Consider the following 20092-nt stretch of genomic DNA (forward strand, 5'->3'; position numbering starts at 1 on the left):
TCTTTAATTAACGAGTTAGAAACTAGTAAAATACATGTTAAACACAAAACATATTCGAGTAATCAATATAGTTTTATCAGTAAAAACGACGTCATGGACATCCAAGACAAATGGAGCGATGAAAGAAAATCTGGTTCAATTTCTTTATTCTATCATCGTATTCAATTTGCATGACTAAACGCTAATTTTAAACGTACATATATTATATTACATGACCGAAACATTACATTATTCGTTCATAGGCTCTACAAAAAAGTTTGAGTATTTCCTGTTTTACTCTAGTCATTAGTTTAACTATTAGTAATAGTTCAACCATGCTGTCATCAACCAAGTTGTCAAAAATCCACTTCAGATACTCCCGTTGTAGACATATGGATATTCAGTATTATCAGTGGTGGAAACTAAAAACATGCGGTGAATGGAACATGTGGCTAGATTGCCAATAATAGCGCGGTAGTACGTATCAGTTGCAACAAACTTGAACGGACAACTAGTAAACATTTTTGTAATTTCGTTCATCTAATTTATGAAAATTGTATCATATTCATATTATACAATTTGCGACCAATTTTATCTAATTCAGAAGATCTACCTATTTTACCACTTGCAAAAATTGACGAGTTGAATGCAAGCATTGTTATTGACTGTAAAGCAGAAAATACAGTAGAATGCCGTTTCTATTTACTCTGTGTCTGTAAGACAGTGAGATTAAGAGGTATACCCCATTACTGCACTGTACTATGTAAGTGATGAATTAGTTATTCTTAAATTAGCCTACATATCAGAAAACTGCAATGAAATTCTTCTGGATTTAACATACCTAGTCAAATCCGTTGAAGGCTTGAAGCAGAAGTAAAACAGCATCAACTGATCAAGCAACTTAGCAAATGAAGCAACTAAAATAATAACACAGTTGCTGCCTGGCAGGCTGGGCCATAGTGCAGACTCACTGACTCAGCAATAGCTAATGCAAATTGCAAAGACTGGAAGCCACTCTTCCTGGATGTTTGAATTTTTTAGGAAATTTATCTGGCCTAAATAAGCCTACTGAAACATATGGACCTAGCTAACTAAGGACCCCTAGTCCCCTACCATGAAGTTATTGCAAGCATGGTGGCAGGGAATTATTGTGAGTACTTATGCGTTCGCAAGAGCATCGACCGGTCCGGCTCAGCGGGGGGGGGGGGGGGGGAGGAAGGGAATAACGAAAGTCTCATTTACGACTGGACTAACCCATTGAGCAACATTTTCTCAGTTATGGTCTCATAACAACTCAATTTTAAAATATGTACAGTTTACTATTTGGTAGAGCCATGTCAACTGTCAAATTTGACACATTTTTCGATGATCTCACCACGTGGCATGCCTTGTCTCTCTTTGGATCTCAATATTTTCCCACTAGATGGCCAAGACCTAGTGTTTTTGCAGTATTTCGACACGCAAATGTATGACGTCACCATTTCAACCATCAATGAACGCATGGAACTAAAACAAAGCTTAATATAAAGGAAAAACTAGAAAAGTGACGGAATTACCTACGATGTCGGAATATACCGCGTTTACCCTACAAGGTTGCATGCACATGTTACCCCAAATAACTAATTTTACCCTAAAAACAGTCCGATTGTACAGCAAGTGTCAACTGAACATGTAATAAAGTAGTCTGACTGGCGACTGCTCTAATGTGACCGAAACTACGCAATCGAAAAAACGTTGTTTACATTTTTGCGGGAACTCATTGCAACTGATTTCCGGACAAGCTTCGCTGCATTGTAATCCATCCAACGTACCGGAAACCTTACTTTTTTTCTAAATAGTTGGCCGAAGACTGAGAAATATATTAAATGCAAAAATTTCAATCTAAATGTGTCGGCAAGATCTTCTGAAGGCAAAAATTTGGCTACTGAAGCATCGCCAAAGATCTTTCAATATTCATCCACTCTCTGCACAGTGGACACTCAGGATGATGTATGTTTTCGGTGAATTTTCCCGCGCATTTTCACTTTTTTAAGCTATTGCTGTGCACAGTTGACACAATGTAATGAAAATTTATTATCTTTGCGCACATGTTCGCACAATCCCGGCCATCTTTATTTTAGAATAAATTTTATCCAAAGTCATATGGCAACACTGAACACCGTCTGTTTACATTTCGTATGTATAACAGCCGCAGTTTACGATTACCGTACGTTCCGTATCCGACAAGGCGGACAACCGGAAGAGTCAGAAGTAACCCGGACATGTCTTACATTTTATTATTGTCAGTTCGACTCGCGTAGTCAATATACTCGCGTATATTGTCGACTAAAATAGTAGAACTATTTTAGCTTTCTAAAGTACAGCGCATTTTTTTACCAACGTAGTACGGCGCACCGCGCAGGTCGTTAAAAGGACAAAATAAATTCCCTTGCACCTGGCACATCTTCCTGACCATGGCTCTAATGTCAGGCAGTGGGCCAGTAGCCAGCCTGGGCCAGTAGCCAGCAGCCAGCTAGGTACTTGTTGTTGTTTCTTGTGCCAAATGTCACGCTCGCATGGGCGGAGGCTCTGGTGGCGGTCGGAGGGGCAGCACTGGAAGAGGAGGAAGGTGGGCAAAAGCAGGGAGGGTGGCAAGGAACATTGACGCCTCCACGGGGTTGTCCCCCAATGATGAGACGCTGAGGGGCATGGCAAAGGCAGGGCAGGCAAAGAGGTGCTGGACGGATTGGAGGAGATCCCCACAGTCCGGGCAAGCGGCGCTAAGGGAGCATCCGACCCTGTGGGTGTAGGACGCAAGGGAGCTGCAGTATCCCGAGCGTACCTGGGATAGCACTGAGCGGTAAGGGCGAGGGAGCAAGGCTTCTTCTGCTGCAATCGGTGGTGGTGGGGCTGTGAGGACAGCGTTGTTAACAGCCCTCACCGCAACACGGGTGGCTATCTGAGATAGTCCCTACGGAGGGAGTGTTTTGCCTCTCCATAGGCACCGTTTGGCATCATGCCGTCAGTGAGGAAAGGCGCCACAAGTGGCCGAATCTTGTCTTGAGTGAAGGTTTCATGGGGCGGTCTCTAGGGGGAGCGGAGACAATGCTGAGCATCATCAGCTGATCAGCTCCTAGCTGATCAGCATCACCTAGGTACTTGGCAAGCCAGTGAAGCCACAACTGAATTTTTTTAGACATGGTTGTATGGATTTGCCAGCCGTGATATAATTTCTTTGAGCTGTGAATTCCATACCTTGGCCATTAGAAGCCAAGTATGAGCCAGCAGCCACAAACTTTTTACTAAGTCCAATTCACATGTTACCTCTAATCTTTAATTTTATCCTAAAAACGATCAATGCAAACATTTGTCTTTACTTAAGTGGCAACTGATCACGTGGAAATGCAGTCTGACTGCTCTGACGTCATAACTACACTTCAAGGAAACGTTTTACATTGAATTGTTATTATGTTGTGCAGGATATTTTGGTGGGATTGTCAAAGTATTGTGAATTGCCGAAGTTGGAAATTTTGTGAAAAACATGTTTGCGGAGTGCAAACCCCAATTTTTTCAATCAAACAAAAATACATAACATTAGACTTGGAGCTGCGAGCTTTCATACCTACTGAAATTATATGACATTACAGCCGGGATATTTCAGAAAAAATAGGACTTTTCCAGCCCAGGCAGCCCTGATGTTAGGTATATTTGTTTGATTGAAAAACCATGGTTTGCACTTTGCAAACGTGTTGTTTAATAAAATTTCCAACTTCTGCAATGATGTTGCAAAATGCATTACTTTAATGCTCCTGCCAAAATATCCTGCAGAACGTAATAACAAGTCAACCCAAAATGTTTCCTTGAAGATCGCATAGCTGCGGTCACGTCAAGAGTGGTCAGACTTCATGTTCACGTGTTCAGTTGCCACTCGAGCATAGAATATATCTTCTTGGCCAGCCATGACTGGATTGTTTGAGCTGTGGTTATCTGGGTTTGCCAGCTGTGATTCCATTTCCTTGAGTTATGAATCCATTTCTTTGAGCTATGAGAGTCCATATTTTGGTCATGAAAAGCCATTTACGAGCCACGAACTTATTATCAAAGTCCCATCCATGCATGTATCCAGTGCACTGAAGTGCAATGACTTTGTTAGCTTGATTTCAAGCTCTTGCGTGAAGGTTATGATCAGAATCGCTGTGAGTTCATAAATAACGCTTGTAGGCTACCTCCTTGGTCTTTAGCTGAGCTTTCACTGTACTGTTCATCCACTGGGACTCCTCCAAGCAGAATATTAGGTACACACGCATCAACTGCAGACATGTCTTTGAGGAATGATCATGAATCAGCCACATTCATGTCCTTAATACAGTCAGAAATATTCACCGCATTCACCACTTCACGGAGTTTATCATAGTCCCCTTTAGCAAAGTTCAAATGTTCACGCTTCCAAAGTGTCTTATCTGCACAACACTTAAAACTGAAAAGCAATGATTGATGGTGGCTTTTGCCCAATGGAGCCTTTTGGTGAAGCTCATCTATCATTGATTCTTCGCTACTTAACACTAGATCTGGAATATTTGGGGTCTGTTTACCCCTAAAATGGGTTGGCTTGGTGATCTGGATTAAAAATGAGTCTTGCACAGACTCAAAGAAAACATTCATAGGGTTTTTTCATAATTTTTTTTAAGTTATCCTTAAATCATTGAAGATTGTTTGTTTGAATATTTCACTTTCATTTAAATTTTCAATTAAATTGCAGGAAATGGTACCCAAAGCCATGTTCAGTTCTGTATTAATTTTTATGACAATTTTTTGGTGCTGATAAGAACATGCACAATCCTTTAGCCTGGGAAATCCCAAATTCCTTGAAAAAAAAATAGCTTAAAGAGTTCTAATGAAGGTTTGATAACCTACAAATTGTGAGAATTTATTTTTACATAAATTACAAGGGCAGTAGAGTAAATTTGTTCAACATTGTTTTCATAATTCTGAGTTTCAATTGATTTGTTTCATCTTAACCAATACAAACATAATGAGAAAAACTACAGTATCTTTGTATCTTTAATTTTCAGACAATTAGATTTGAAATTTCTTGCTGGACTGAATTCTGGATGTTTTCTACTTGTGGTTGATTGATTACTGGCCAGACTAATGCAGGGGTTTGCAAACTTATTTTTTTTCAATCTATTATTATTTATAGGCCACTTGTATATACAATCACTTTCTGCATGCACAATGATACTAAGTGGTGGAAAAATGAATTTATTATATTATTGACATTTTCATGGATAAAATTAATCAGAAATCTTAGGAAATAAATTAATTTTATGCAATACCCTAATCAATGTTTAAGGGGACCGCCCTAGCATACGAAAACTTCTACAGTTATTATCCGATTGTCATGAAACTTCACATACATACATAAAATGTAAAAAAAAAACATTTTGCTCCTATGAATTTTTCGAAAAAATTGATAGAAAACGTGAAATTCATAGAAAACGGCTAAAAAGGGGTACTTTAGAAAATCTATCTCCTCCCACAAATATCATCCTACAACATCGAGACACGTATCAATCGATTCGTAAAGACCATATCTATTGACTCTAACATCCCTCTTTTCATTTTCCATCTAGTTTTTTTTTATTGCATTTTTTTCTATTTTTCCCATTTTTTTCTCATTTTTCACCCCTCCCCCCTCTTCTCCCCCATATAAAAAACGAACCAGACCAAAATTCAAAAAAGTGATGTTAGAGTCGATAGGCCTGGTCTTTACAAATCAAATGGTATATGTCTCATTGCTGTAGCTTGAAAACTGTAGGAGGAGATAGATTTGCCATGAGAGCAACAGGCCTTCCTTTGTGGAGTGACCAGCGCGTCATTTATCCTCGTAGAGTTTTGTTAAGGGACCTAAAACCCGCCTCCCTTTGAGGAGCTGTCACAAAGTCATTTTTCGACATACAGGGACGATACCTATACCGTTCGATGCGCAATAAAACAACCTTTAAGATGAGATAAGAAACAGAAAAACTCAAAATTTTCAAATTTTAGCTAGGGCGGTCCCCTTAAAGATACACATATACTGAGAGAAAAAGGCTGTCTTCCCTGATAATGAGCAAGGAATAAAAGAATATAAGCTAACCTATCTTTAGGGAAGATTGACTTTCTAGATCTATTATTTATTGTGGAAATTTTTTTATGAACTGCAACTACGTACCGTGTACGAAACAAAAAAATACTGATGGATTTTTTTCCAACTCCCATAAATTTATTGACTCATTTAGATCTGTTATTGACCCCCAAGGCTCAGTAGTAATCACCTTGCCAGCCCCTGATTTATTCTATTTATTATACATATCTCTACTTTCCTTGTTCTATTTACACGTAGGTAGGTACTTCTCTTGCTCATGGGTTCATATATATGACTTTAATTCACTTACGGTTCTTTCAGGTCTTATCTGAGCATGGAAGGACTCAAGCTATCATACCAACATGATGCACCCATTTATGATGTAAGTTGAAATCTGAGTGTTATGTCAATATTTATACCTAAATATTTTTAGTGTTATCTTATTTCAAATATCTAACTAGGTATAAATTTTAAGACTATTTATCAAGTACCTATATACATTTAAAGCTTCACTGAATCTATTAAATTATCATAAAGCTTTGATGAATTCTATAATGGATCACAGCAATCATGTATAATAAATTGAAGAAATATCAAAATTCATTGATTGTTGAAGTGTTTCAACATGGCTATGGATCTCAGATTAATAACCATGAATTATAATATTGCTGAATTTTTGCACCAAAAAGAATCTATCCACATCCTGGAATTCCCATTTATAGATGATTTGGAATTGATTTGTCTTTTGAAATTGATCTTTTATTTGTATTGAAATTTTGTAAGCTTGCATTTCACCAGCTCTCGAGTGGAGACAGCAGCAGTGACGATGATCTGACGTCAGAAGACGAGGATGAGGTTGAGGATGTCATGGAAGATGCCACTATTGAGTACCCGGAGCTAGCCATGGTTGCACAGGATAAAGATTCCTTCCCTGAATCCAGCTTTGCTGACTTCAGTAGCCATGTCAATGAATCTGATGATTTTGTACAGGAAATTAACTTCAACTTTGATAACAGTGAATACCAGCCACTATTCTACAACCCAGTTGAAAATGATGAGTGAGTTCCACTTCTATTTTGGAAAAATGTTTTTTTGCATAAATGATATGCTGCTAATATATCTTTGATTGTCCTTCAATTTCATATTTTACAATTTTCATAATAATCTAAATTTCCTGCTATTTGAACAAAATTTTCAAGGCAGAATTCTTTGTTTTACCAAAGGACTAATTAACTTGTTCCATTAACTAAACCCTGCTGACATGAATTTCATCAATGCAACCAGTAGCATTCCTATAATTTGTGCCTACTAGTGTCTAATATGCTGCCACAATTGCAGCATGGAAGATTCCATGTATTAATCTTGTTATAGAGTTGAGAAGAGCTTTGTTTGTGATGTTCCTTGTATAATTAGTGCAATGTTTGTGCTACAATTGCTAATGATTGTGTAATATATTACTCATCATTAAATTGCTTATTCAATATAATTATTAGTAATTTGCAATCTTGAAGTATATGTCCAAGGACCAAGATGAAAAACCATGGTGTTGATTGTAAATGCAACAAGGTCAATTATTGGCAACCGATTTAAGCCAAAGTGTAATATTATTTTTGAAAGCAGAACAAAGTTTTCTAAAATTCTGCGCTCAAAGTATAAAGTAGAATAATTCAGAGAAAAAATTGTCATTTATACACCTCTGCCGATAGCATGAGGTTCAATTTCTTTTTAACCATTCAAGATCTGTTTGGTTGTCTTTTCATCAATTGTAATTTACAGGTTTTGTGTGCTGCACAACAGCGTGTGTGAAGAAGGCTTGAAGAGCATTACTGATGCTCCCAATGCGGATAATCAATGTCTTGCTTCACCAAGCGTTTCAGCTGCTGTACCCAGCGAAATACTACAAGCTGACCTCAGCGAGGTCCTCAAATTAGCTGAAGTTGCTTGTGACGTTCTTTCTTCACACCAAAGCTCTGAGGCAATCTCTGAGCAGGTCAGCCTCATTGACATGGATCATCCTTTGAGTTGGCTTGATCTTCCAGATCTTGAGGTATGACTAGAGCTCTCTGCATTGACGCTCTCTTATGTCAATGCATTGGAAGACGGCTCCCACTTGTGCGTTGCAGCAAATTCAGCGTCAAGTGCTTCATGATGCTCCCGTCTCACAGGCATAGGGACATTGAAGCGAAGATTCAATGTTACCAATTATTGCTACCCTAAGCAGCGTCTCTAATGTGGTGTAACTCCTTCTCCATTCTTGTGTATGTACATTGCACATTGACGTGATCATCTTTCTGCCAGTCATTGTGGATGCCATTATTTTCGTCCAGCACTGACCTACGATTTATTTCTTGTTGCATTTAAAAGTTATTTAGCAATGATTACAATTGATTGGGGTCTATTACATGGAAAAATTTTCGCTGAAATAAATGTTTGATTATATATTGCATAGCTCGATCATTGACTTGCTGTTCTATTCCCAGACCATCTGCAATATTTCTTCCTACAAATCGGATATTTTTACTAATCATAATGCACTCATGGCAATGAGAGAAACTTAGCTTATCTAATGTTAAACTTAGAGCCAGGTAGTACTTAGTTTAATTGTCGATGTTGCAACTTCAGTGATTATACTGATAATAACTTTTAGATATTTGTAAAGCAAATAATCCAATGTGACAATTCCTTAGTGTGCTGTTCTATCATTTGTAATCAATTGGAATTAATAGATTCGGTGAACACGTTCATTCTCCATGACAGTTGGCCAAAGAAGAGGAGTGCGAGGCGCCAGCACCATTGTTGGACGAGGAGCGTCTTCCCGTATTCAAGACCGTCAAAGTGGCGGGCAGAGCCTTGTCGTCGGATCCAGAAGTTATGGTTACTAATGCCAGGCAGCAAGACAAGCAGCTTGATACTTCATTGCTTCTAGACGCCTTGGTATCCAATGCTCTCTCTGACTGTGGGGCCCCCGCGGAGTCATCCAATGTTTTGACGACTCCCAATTTCTCTAAGCGCGTGCCTGCTGAAGAAGACTCGAATAAGGAGACTTCAGCAACAGATTTTTCCCGCGAATCTTCGCAATCATCTGTTTGTCGTATACCGCTATCAGGCAGGGGTAAAACCGGTCAAAAAAATTACGCTTCTGCCGGGTCGCCACCTGGAAAAACTACAGGCAAAGCCAAAGGTAATAGCGGTAAAAAGAAGACCACCCAAACGCGCCGCTCCCGCAATTCACGCGCTGGTAAAATTCCTGCCGAGCATCATGCGTCTGGAAGTTCCAGCAGTGATTGCTTTGAAGATGATGACTGGTTGCCTGATAGACCAATAACGCGAAATTTCTGTAGCAATATTGATAAAATTATCAACCGCGCCGCACGGTCTAGAAAAAGTAAATCTCGTAACAAGATCAATGAAACAAATTCTCAAGATGTTTCGAGTTCTGTGGCGAACACTCCAGGTCGAGTAAGCGATTCAGTAGAGCTTGTGGAAGACGAAGAGCGGCGAGAAGGTTCCACAGAGCCGAGTTTAGCGACGGGCGGGCCCGTGTTGCACCAACCAGCAACTGACGTTACGATGATCAACGCTGAGCACTGCAACGCCACCGAGACGTACCAAGTAAGCTTTTCTACTCTTATATCTTACAGTGTATATTTTTACTTTTATACAGATAGTGTTTATTACTTCACTTGTATTTAAGTTTACTTTGTAAGCAAAGTATTCGCTAAAATTTATTTGATTTCTCTGACTTGTGCCATAGTAGCGGCATCAATGATATTAATAAATGGAATGAACAGCTTTGTGGCTCAATAATGGTAGTTGGACGGTGCCGGTTTTCTCTTGTGATCTCCAAAAAGCAGTTTGTTGTTTCGTGCTCATCTCGCTGCATGTTATTTATTTCCTGTACATTTTCATCAGGATGACATTCTGGGGGAAGACTTGAGCGACATGTTCCCCATTCACCTCAATGAAGCCATCGAAGAAACTGGGCTCAACATCAGCGACCTGGCCCTCAGTTCTTCTTGTGAGTTCTGCATGGGTGTCATTCTTTCAAGTATTGCCAGCACATAAAATACTTCTTTTTATTTTCATCAGTAATTGAACCAAGTAGTGACATTTCTACTGCATATACGCTCATGCTATTTGAAATTAATTTTGGCGTATATTTTAATAATTCACTCGCCAGTAAATGGGAGGATCATGAATGTTGGAAATACAGTCATGACTTTTCTCCTATAATTATTAGTTTATTTTTCTATCGTTGCCATGAGAATGAATTGTAAGCTTGTGCGTACGAAGTTCCAATTATTTGTACTAAGAGACGATATGGTCTTCCTAGGAATAGTAGCAAACCTACTTTAAAAAGTCATTATGTCAATTTTGTTGTTGCTGCGCAATTTCACCCATAATCTTATGGTAAACAATCGTATTCAAGAGACCTAACTAATGCACTCGTACGAACTTAAACATTTAAAATCATAACGTAAGGCCGAAAAAATCAAGTTTTATTGTGCCCATCAATTCTTGTTGCTCTTAATCTAGGAGAGCACTCTTCCGCATTCCATGCACAATGAATACTTTTGTTTCAAAATAGATTGCTAAACAACGCTTTCTATTTACATGCCAGTTCAGAAAAAATAATTTTCAGCAATTTTTTGCTTTTTAAATTTCCACTCGCCCCTCTACGGTTGGAAAAAAATATATAAATGTACAAAAGAAATGTTTACCAGCTTCGGCCGCCTGCACTAGCTTGTGTCATCAAACTGCATTAATACTTCACAATCATGCCATTACCTTTTCATCCCTTAAAAAAAGGATAAGATCTCTGTTCAATGAATATGCTCTAAAATTAATCTCATCTAGTGAACATGACTTTTACTCATTAAATTTATACAGGCACCTTCGAAGACTTACGGTGCAACGGCAACCCTGTTGGAGAGGTGGTGGTGCAGTTCTCCGATGTCGTGACACATCCTCCATCATCAGCAAATTCACGGCTTCTTTCAAAGTCTGACGTGATAAGCACTCCTCGTGTTCAGCTCAGTCATGAGTCACCTACCAGCGCTGCTAAAAGTGTTCATAAAACTAATGACTTGACAAACAGTTCTTCTGCTGCTCCTATTGTGCCAGTTTCTTTACCTCAGCCACCAATTTCATTAAAAAAAACTCCTCAACCTTTAATCAACAGTGTCGCCGCGCCTTCATCTAGCTCAAGGTCTGTCGAAAACCTCTCTTCAATGAACAGTTCTGTGTTGTCAAGGCCAAGCCCTGGATATCACGCTGATTTGTCGGCGACGCCTAATGGAATTTCAGGACCCGATGGACTTCCCTCGCTTGTGACAAGAGACGATACAGCGGCCATACAATCTCCTGTCCCAGGCACTGATGTTCGCCCTGGCTCCGTCGTACTGGCCATTATCGACGCGTCAGGCAATTTAGTGGCTGTCCCCAACACGTGCATGTCGCTTGAGGAAATAAATTCTGCAGTTACCTCTCATGACTTGAGGTCGTCACTTGCTAGTCTGGCCGCACCAGCGAAGACTGAAGTTCAAACCATCAATTCTGAGATGTGTCCGATAATGGACATAAAACCAAGTATACATCCCTCCAGTGCATCCAACGGTGTCAAGTCAAATCAGTTGGATGTGAATTTGTTCTCCGACGATGTCGAAGTGAAAACGGAAAAATTCCCTGAAGTATTGGAGGCACATACAGCTGCCTGTCCTCCTATGGATCAGATTCGCATCAAAGCTGAACCAGACTCTCCATGCTGGAACTCTACGGCTGTGAAGTCCCCACCTTTTGTGGCAGTGAAATGCGAGGTGGAACCATGCGATGAAGCTCGTGTCAACTCGCCGCGCACCAGCCCACTCAAGAAGGCCTACACTGTGAAGAAGGAAGTGCACTCTTCGCCTGACCGTGGTAAGATAATGCGTCCTGCGAGGTTTGTCGTAAAACTTAATTACAGTCTAATTACCTTGTTGAAAATCTTTATTTCATCAATGAATATGTTTTACTATTTGAGTACAGACCTCTGAGTTGGCTTCAAGCCTGATCGCTGTAAGGCTAGTCATAATTAATAATGCATTATTATTAATTAATTAATTATTAATTAATAATGCCTTTAAAGCACAACATTCAGTGATTATGCTCGAGACTTTTAGGATTATTTTTAGTGGGTGTTCTCATGATTAAATAGGGATTTTAAATGATCTATTTTATATATAGAGAGAGAGACGTTTCCTATCGTCTCATATCTTTTAAAGTTGGGTGAATCGGAGTGATCTACTCCACCAAATTTACGTTACGTTCAGGTTCAAGATACCGGTATTCATTACTTATCGTTTTGTCAGGTAGGCTGCCGAGTGGCATTTGATACGCGACCGTCAATGTTCGAAAACGACGAACCGCCGGCCTCACGGCCGCGGCCATTGTGTCCGCTGACTGCAGACCGTACGTGCGTGACGGCCACCTCCGTATAACCAACCACTGGCGCGAAATCTGCGGTCCTTATATAGGCTAGAGTCGCGCACATTTAAGCCTAACCCTCGAAGTAACGCCACATTCCTATAATGGAATTTCCCTCGCCAACGTTCGATGCTTCCCACGGTCTCGCAACAACTGCGCCGCATTCTTAGCATTCTTAACATCTATGCATAATACACATTCAATATTACCTACTTTATTCACTCAATATTTAAGTAAACGAGTGCATTGCAGTCAAGTTTCTCTGGCATAGATTAAATACTGTAGATTTATCAAAGCTAAACAACTAGCACAAGCTGGCGTAACTTATGAGTTTCAGTTTGCTGCATTCTGGTAGCTCATTTCACCGAATTTTTTTGCATTTTTATATATTCATGCCTCCTGGCCTTTCAATTTTACAGAATACTTATAGGTAGGTACCGTAGGAATGGCAGCCTTATTGTCCAATACCTGATTAATATTCAAGATTGAATGCTTTTCGCCAAATTACCGAGTTTTGAATAAAAGACATCATATTCAGACTGATACATTCTAAGATTTATGCAGTGCCCTGCACGTTCGATATTTGCCTGATTTGAGTGCCCTTTAATAATATTTAATCTGCCCACTGAGTGACCGATGAGGTATAGTTCATTGACGAGCCTGCAACAAGTTCTTAAATTTCACGTTTCTGCGTGCTTTAGTTTCTTTGCTAATGACATGATACGCTCTGCATTTTTTTTGCCCTATCTTTGCGCCTGTTTTGCGCGTATTATTTTCTCATAAACAATGATTTTGGTCATGATTATTCCGCTTACATTCATCTCATCGCCCGAGAACTTGGCGGTGCCTAGCTAAATGAATTCGAGTTTCAAAACTAAGATCAACAGATTCGTATATTTATTTTTCAAAGCGCGGATATGCTTTTGAACTTTATACTAGACATTCTTCACGAACGCTTACTGAAAGTGGTTCTTAACACATGTATAATATAGATTAATTTTATGATGATGCTCTGGGACGACTTAATGAATTAGTCCTGCGTAATTTGTCCTATAGTTCTCGCCTCAGGAATTGGGATTGCCTTTCATTCTCTCTGTGATTACTCACGTCATTACCTAATGCTGTCTGTGATACTCACGTCATTACCTAATGCTGTCTGTGATACTCACGTCATTACTTCAGCCTGTCTCTGTTATACTAATTTTGAATGTTTTATCTTCTCAGATGATAGCGTCATCTCTGCCATGCTAGATCAAGTAAGTGGGTAGCTTTTCGCCGCACACATTAGCTTTAAACCTCTGCAAGGTTGCAATCTTCAAACAATCAGATTAGTAACCATGCATTTTTGCCACACTAGATTTGTATTTTTTTCTGTTATATATTCTGACAAATTTTAAAGTGAAATTCTTAGAAAATTCACTCTGAGATTCTGACAAATTTTAAAGCGAAATTCTTAGAAAATTCACTCTGAGATTTTGCACAAATTTTTCTACATACGAGTTTCAGAATAATAAAAGATAATATAATATAATAATAATAAAAGATAACAGCAAGAATTTCAACAGCAGTTGATTTTACTCACCTGTAGATTCGAGACGCGAAGAAGCGCTTTTTATACTACTCTACTTGCTTACACATAAGCAACTCTTATCCAAATGAAGCTCATGTTCAAATTAACTATTACAGATTGTTTTTCCACAACCTGTAGACGAAATTGTTCAAGTTTGGTGTTGGTGGTCGGTCATACGTAGATCTTGTTTAATTGTCTTACAGCTCCTTAGTTTGAACTGTTTGATGAGACACTACATTCATTCCACGTGTATTCGTAATAACTAATGTTGTTACATATAATTTCTAAGAACTAATGTACCTTTACAGTCGCAGACAGAGACGCTGGAAAAGCCGCCTGAACAACTTGGCAAACTTCACCTCAACATTGGGAGCAGGCAATTATCAGCGAGTCCAGCGTTTGAAGTGGTTATCGTGGGGCCAGAAAATAAAATAAAATCAGAATTTTCAGCTGATTTTACTACTGACTTCAAAAATCATGTTGCCATTGACAGCGACTGCGGCAGAGACGCCAACGTGAACGACACCTGTGAACCGAACGCCATTGATGGCTGTAGCAAACCCGATCAAATAAACAGCGGATCAGACTCCAACGATCCTACAACTGTTCAATCCATCAGGAAGAAAATAAAAGTGTCCGACTATTTCAAACGTAAGAGCACTAAATCTGCTGCTGAAGAAGAAAACTCGAATCTCCCAGTTGATCCTGCCTTCAAGCATGAAACAAAAATACGTCTTGTCAAAAAGGCTAGTGAAAAAATTCAACAGCGCCCCAAAATAACGAACATCAAGTCTATGCTATCGAAAGATATACCTTCGTACTCTTCTCCAGTTGACGTTTCTGGAAAGCAAACGCCTTCTGCTGTAATCTTAAAGTCTGAAACTGGTACCAAAGATAATCGTGCTGTACATGCCAACAGTAATTCTAAGTGCCCTCCTGCAGGTTTAAAAATTGAGGCTAAACAGAACAATGTTGAGCAACAAATTGAAAAGAACAAAACTGAAACTATCTCGAAAAACGGAATTTTTAAAATCACGAAACCTTCTAACGTAACTGATTCTATTCCGAAAAGTTCCGCCGCAACGCAGAAAGAAACCGCGGGCAGAGCGCAAAAAAGACTACTTACTTCTCAAAGTAATGCTACTGTGAACAGTGACTCTGCTCCGAGCTCTGCTAACAAGATCTCGTCTTGTTCCGAGTCCTCGGCCACGACACAGCCCATTGACCCAAACGCGTCCCCGCCCTCACAGCGCCCTGATCGCTCCTCCAACAATGAGCTAGACAGAGGTCGTCGGTCCAGCTCGCAGTCTTCATCGTCATCGTCGACGAGCAGTTGTGATTCTCGCGTCCGAACGACTCGGCGTCGTAAACGCGCTCGGTCGTCGCTCACCATGTCTCCTGTTCCGCGCAGAAAAAAGCGCGCCAAACGATCGCGTAGCAGGTGAGTTTGAGTTCCGTGAGGCGGCGAATTGGTGAGATCGCGGCGTTTTGGGAATGAACTTTTTTCCCCCAAGTGTCTCTTCAAATTATATTCGAAGGTTTCTAAATACAGTCGTACGTGCGATGAACTTAGATATTAGTACGTTGTTGTTGTATCGTTTCTGTCTTGAAACTGAGGAAAGATATTAAGATTTCTCCACTTTTCTCGGTCAATACATTGATATATTGATTTACCTTGTAACGAAATCTTCCTTATTGAGCAGAGATACCGTAGTTGATTAATGATATAGCGTGTGATCGTCAAAAAACTGATCTTGGTGGAAGATAATACGTATGCTTCTGTCCCTGTTCGATTGAAAGTTTATCGATGCTGCTGACCATTTTTTCCAAGCACAAAAAGCTCATTGTAGAGGTGCGTGACGCTTTGGAATATAACGCAAAAAATCTAGTTTCTTTTTAAATTTCTAACGTAGTATCCAATAATATATCTTCTCGTGTTTCCTTTAAATAGACACAAAAGTCGACGAAGAGATCGCAAGCGTTCCAGAAGTTCATCAGGACGGTCGCGCTCATCGTCACAAGGCCGTCGTCATCGCCGCCACCGGTATTCTTTGTCGCCGTCCAAGTCGCGCTCTCGCTCGTCCTCTTACGACCGCTACAAGAACAAGAAGCGCTCAAACAAGCGCGCAAGGTACAGCCGGTCCAGGTCGCGTTCCTTCTCCCCCAACACGGTGTACAGAGTCGGTTGTGCCTGTGGTGGCGGTGACCCAAAATTCGTGGGTCACTTGCCTTCTTGTCAACATTTTCAGAGCGATATCAACTACCGAACTCCAGAGCTTCAGAACTATTACATGCATCCACAATTCCACCATCAAATGCCTCCTCATATGTACCCGACGTCTCCTTCATACCCATACTCTGCTGCTCAGCCATATTTCGGGTACTCGGCTGACTACTGCGCCCCCTACGCGCCTGGTAGACACGCTGAGTATGAAGCTTCATCATACGCTAGAACTGCTCGGCCTATTTCATCCGCCGAGGTAACTATTGTTTCATGTTAGATATACGTACGTATAATATTTAGATTACCATTTAATTTTTCAAGCTAATTTCTCATAACTTTTCTCCAGATTTTTAATTGTAAACCATTTAATTGATCGAGGAAGGTCAGTGCACCAGATGCCGTGTGTTGAAACGCCTACATTTTTAACAGTTATATCTTAACTCTCGTGTTGACATTCAGTTCACTGTCGGGTCGGGAATTCCGTATCATTTATGAAGGCGTTGGTATGACGGAGTTGTGAGAATAGCATGTTTTCTGTGCGTGTGACTGGATGAAAAGCTTCAAATAATTAGAGTTCAATGATGCTAGCTATAGTTAGCTAGCATCATAGCTAACACTAGTGTTAGCGCGTCTATAGTGTTAGCTATAGACACTGTTCCTTGAACATCGATGTGAACGCTTAGGTAAATGTCTACTACACCTACTGATCGAGCTTCGTTAGCAGGCTTCTCATTACTTCCCTGTGATCCTTTGTTTGATTAATTTTGTTTTTACGAACCTGAGGACATAAACCGAAACTTTACAAGAACCATATAAAGCAGTGTTCATAGTGATTATGGGCGCCACGTATTGACATTTTAATCGAATTTTTCATGGGTAACGTTTGTTGCAAAATTGTAGTAATTTATAGTCAATGTCATCTTTATTCAAATAAATGTTCATCGTCTTCAGCTTCATCCAGCGCAACTATTCCTTCCACATTGTGGCCCCACACGCTCCAGTTAATTTCGTTTGAAATTTTGCTTGAAACTAGATAGACGTAATGTTTAGAGTAATCTTTTCTGCATTTATTATTTCCTAGTAGAGTAATCTTTTCTGTATTTATTATTTCCTAGCAGAAGGCCTAAATTTGTTATGTTTAACAGCAAGCGCTGCGAATGAAAGAGGTGGAGGAACGGTTGGTGGTGTACGTAGGACGTATTCCTGAGGACACTACCAAGGACAGTCTGAGGGAACGCTTCAAGAAGTTCGGGACGATCACCAACGTGAGCCTGCACTTCAGAGACAGGGGGTGAGTTTTCTATGTAGCCTTGACTTGTTCATTTCCATCGCATTCATGAAGGTTACTTTCTTCCATTAGAATAGATTGTTCAACGATATTTTAGGCCGTCTTTTTTTAGCCTTTTTGAAAAAAATGAAGGTGTCATATGTTCGATTTAATATGAATATTCGTATGCATATTTGGTGACAGTGTGAGTCATTGATATCGGTATAGTTGATTTAATCTCACACGAACATGAGCTGTCATTCCAAGTTCTGATAAACGCTTCTGTTAAACTATCAATGAGGAACATATCGCTATTTGATTTGTGGAAACGAGTTGAAACTTCATACTCTGCCTACCAGCGCTATAACTAGAGTTGCCTGATTATTGAACAAATATAGCATCGAGGTTGGTTATCATGTCCGTAGACGAATGGATGGACATTGATTCTTTAATTTATTGATCTTTATTGTGAATGCACTATTGATGGCATTATTTAGTTCCAGTTCATAATTAATTATTTGGAATATAATATAATGTCACGGGTTCTGAGTGAATATTATCTGAGGCAAATTTTGTGACAAATTTTTCTGCCTTTATACTCGTTTGGTTTATCATGAAAAATGGAGCGGCATGGTAATTGAACAATTTCCCAACACATGATTTTTTGGTTGAATGTAATAATGTTAATTTACTTTGAAAGCCTGGTTGCAAATGTTTTATGAAACTGGGACCACTGATGCTCAAAACTCCAGCTTTCTTGAAAGATTTTAATTTGATCAGGGACAACTACGGCTTTGTAACGTTCATGAACAGCACAGAAGCGAACCGTGCCATCGAGAACGGTAATAAGGGAGAAGCGTTACAGTTCGACTTGTGTTTTGGAGGACGACGCCAGTTTTGTCGACAACAGTACAAAGACCTTGGTAAGGCATAGTTCTTTCTTACTGTTAATTTCATATCGCCTTTAGGCTTTAGTTTCTCTAATTATGTGATGTAGTCACATGTAGAGTAGTTAATTATCTCAATGAAGGTTGTGCAGCCTTCGGAAAATGCAGCGAGCTGAGACTGTAATATAACTCGCGTTAATTTACGTCTGATGGTCCAAGGCAGTTTTGTATCAAATGTTCAGTTCCATTAATGCACATGATTGGTTAGTTCGTGTTGACGCGTCTTCTGGATCTTCCATCAATTCTCATGCTCATAGAGAACACCTTAACAAATGAATTCTCATGCGGCATCGTAATTCAGTGAAGACCATACATCTAACAGCTACTTTTCAATTGCTAAAGATTACAAAACTATTTCGACTAAATAAATCATCTCTATTTCTTAAGTGATTTTTCATGTAATATGCAAGTTTCATATTCACCACCGTGATAAAGACGTTGCTATTTCAGACGCCCAGCCTGCTGTGGGTGGTGCGAGCGACCAGTCCATGGGGTCATACGACGCCCTGCTTGCCATGATGAAGGCACGCCCACGATGACCATGGCTAGGATTAGGTTATCTTATTACTCCTATTGTGGGACGTTCCGTCATGGTGCTTCTGTTTAAATATCCACTCATTTTTTGTGTCTTGTTTTACTATTTTTACATCCCGAGGCTACAGAAACTCGGAACTTCGGAATATCATTCCGTTTTTGCGTATTTAAATATGGATCTGATGCCAGTTTCCTGACTTCATTTAGGTAGACTTATGAATGTACATCCTACACCCGTTTTTAATTCAAAACTTAAGAAGTCATCATGGAGTTGCTGTGCATCGTGTTTCATTTTTAACCGCGGATAACTTTTTTTGAGAGTTCGCATATACTCCTAGAAACTTTACTATCTTTGACTATCATACACTTTTCTTACACCTTACACATTGTATCTTCTTATGGTTGAACGTATGATCCTATAATTGTTCAACTGAAACCATGCGGTATTCTTCACCAATTAAAATCATTCCTTAAGAAGTATTTATGCTGACCTGTCGTTATGACCATGCAGTTGATCATAACGAAATGCAGTGCTCTATCTCCAATGGAAAGTATTGAAGGTGTTGTTTTTGTGGTGATTTTCCGTCAATGCCTGATCCTAGCAAAATAAATTCACCGCAAAATTCTATTTTTTTCCTAAATTGCACTAGAGCAAATCTAGGAATCTGCTGTAACGCAGAATTCACGTTAGGCAAGAAGTATTGGACGAGCGCCTCTGGTAGAGAATATTTCCTTGAACATTGATTTTGTGACCGCGTGAGGCATTACGTCGAGTGTGTCCAACATACATCAAAGTGAAAGCAAAAAGCTTTAAAATGTTTTTACGCGAACTCTGATACCGTTTTGAACAAAAAAAAGTGAACTTTTAAATGTGATCGCAAACGGGCGTATAGACATTATTTGTATTACAGAAACACTCTTTAAAAATCACGGAGGAAAAATTGTACCTGTTGAATTTCAGTTGCCAGGTTTTGCATCGTTTTTCTAACTAAAATGAAGAGCA

The 20092-nt window shown here is 39.6% G+C and overlaps 1 protein-coding gene across 2 annotated transcripts; it reads left to right on the forward strand.

Moving 5' to 3' along the window:
* Positions 1 to 407: 407 nt before the first annotated feature.
* LOC108683195 (serine/arginine repetitive matrix protein 2) lies at positions 408 to 19712 on the forward strand. Of its 2 annotated transcripts, XM_018172489.2 has the most exons (13): positions 408 to 742; positions 6407 to 6467; positions 6884 to 7143; positions 7862 to 8075; positions 8843 to 9697; positions 9998 to 10103; positions 10976 to 12001; positions 13772 to 13803; positions 14426 to 15558; positions 16069 to 16597; positions 17487 to 17632; positions 18389 to 18531; positions 19006 to 19712. In XM_018172489.2, coding segments are annotated over exons 1-13 (4596 nt in total). In that variant the 5' UTR covers positions 408 to 740; the 3' UTR covers positions 19095 to 19712. The 2 variants fall into 2 exon arrangements, with proteins under 2 accessions (XP_018027978.1, XP_047738965.1); XM_047883009.1 differs by lacking the exons at positions 408 to 742; positions 6407 to 6467; positions 6884 to 7143; positions 7862 to 8075 and adding an exon at positions 8078 to 8132.
* Positions 19713 to 20092: the final 380 nt, after the last annotated feature.

The sequence above is a fragment of the Hyalella azteca genome, unplaced genomic scaffold, assembly GCF_000764305.2.
Source record: "Hyalella azteca isolate HAZT.00-mixed unplaced genomic scaffold, Hazt_2.0.2 contig11786, whole genome shotgun sequence".
Lineage (NCBI taxonomy): Eukaryota > Metazoa > Arthropoda > Malacostraca > Amphipoda > Hyalellidae > Hyalella > Hyalella azteca.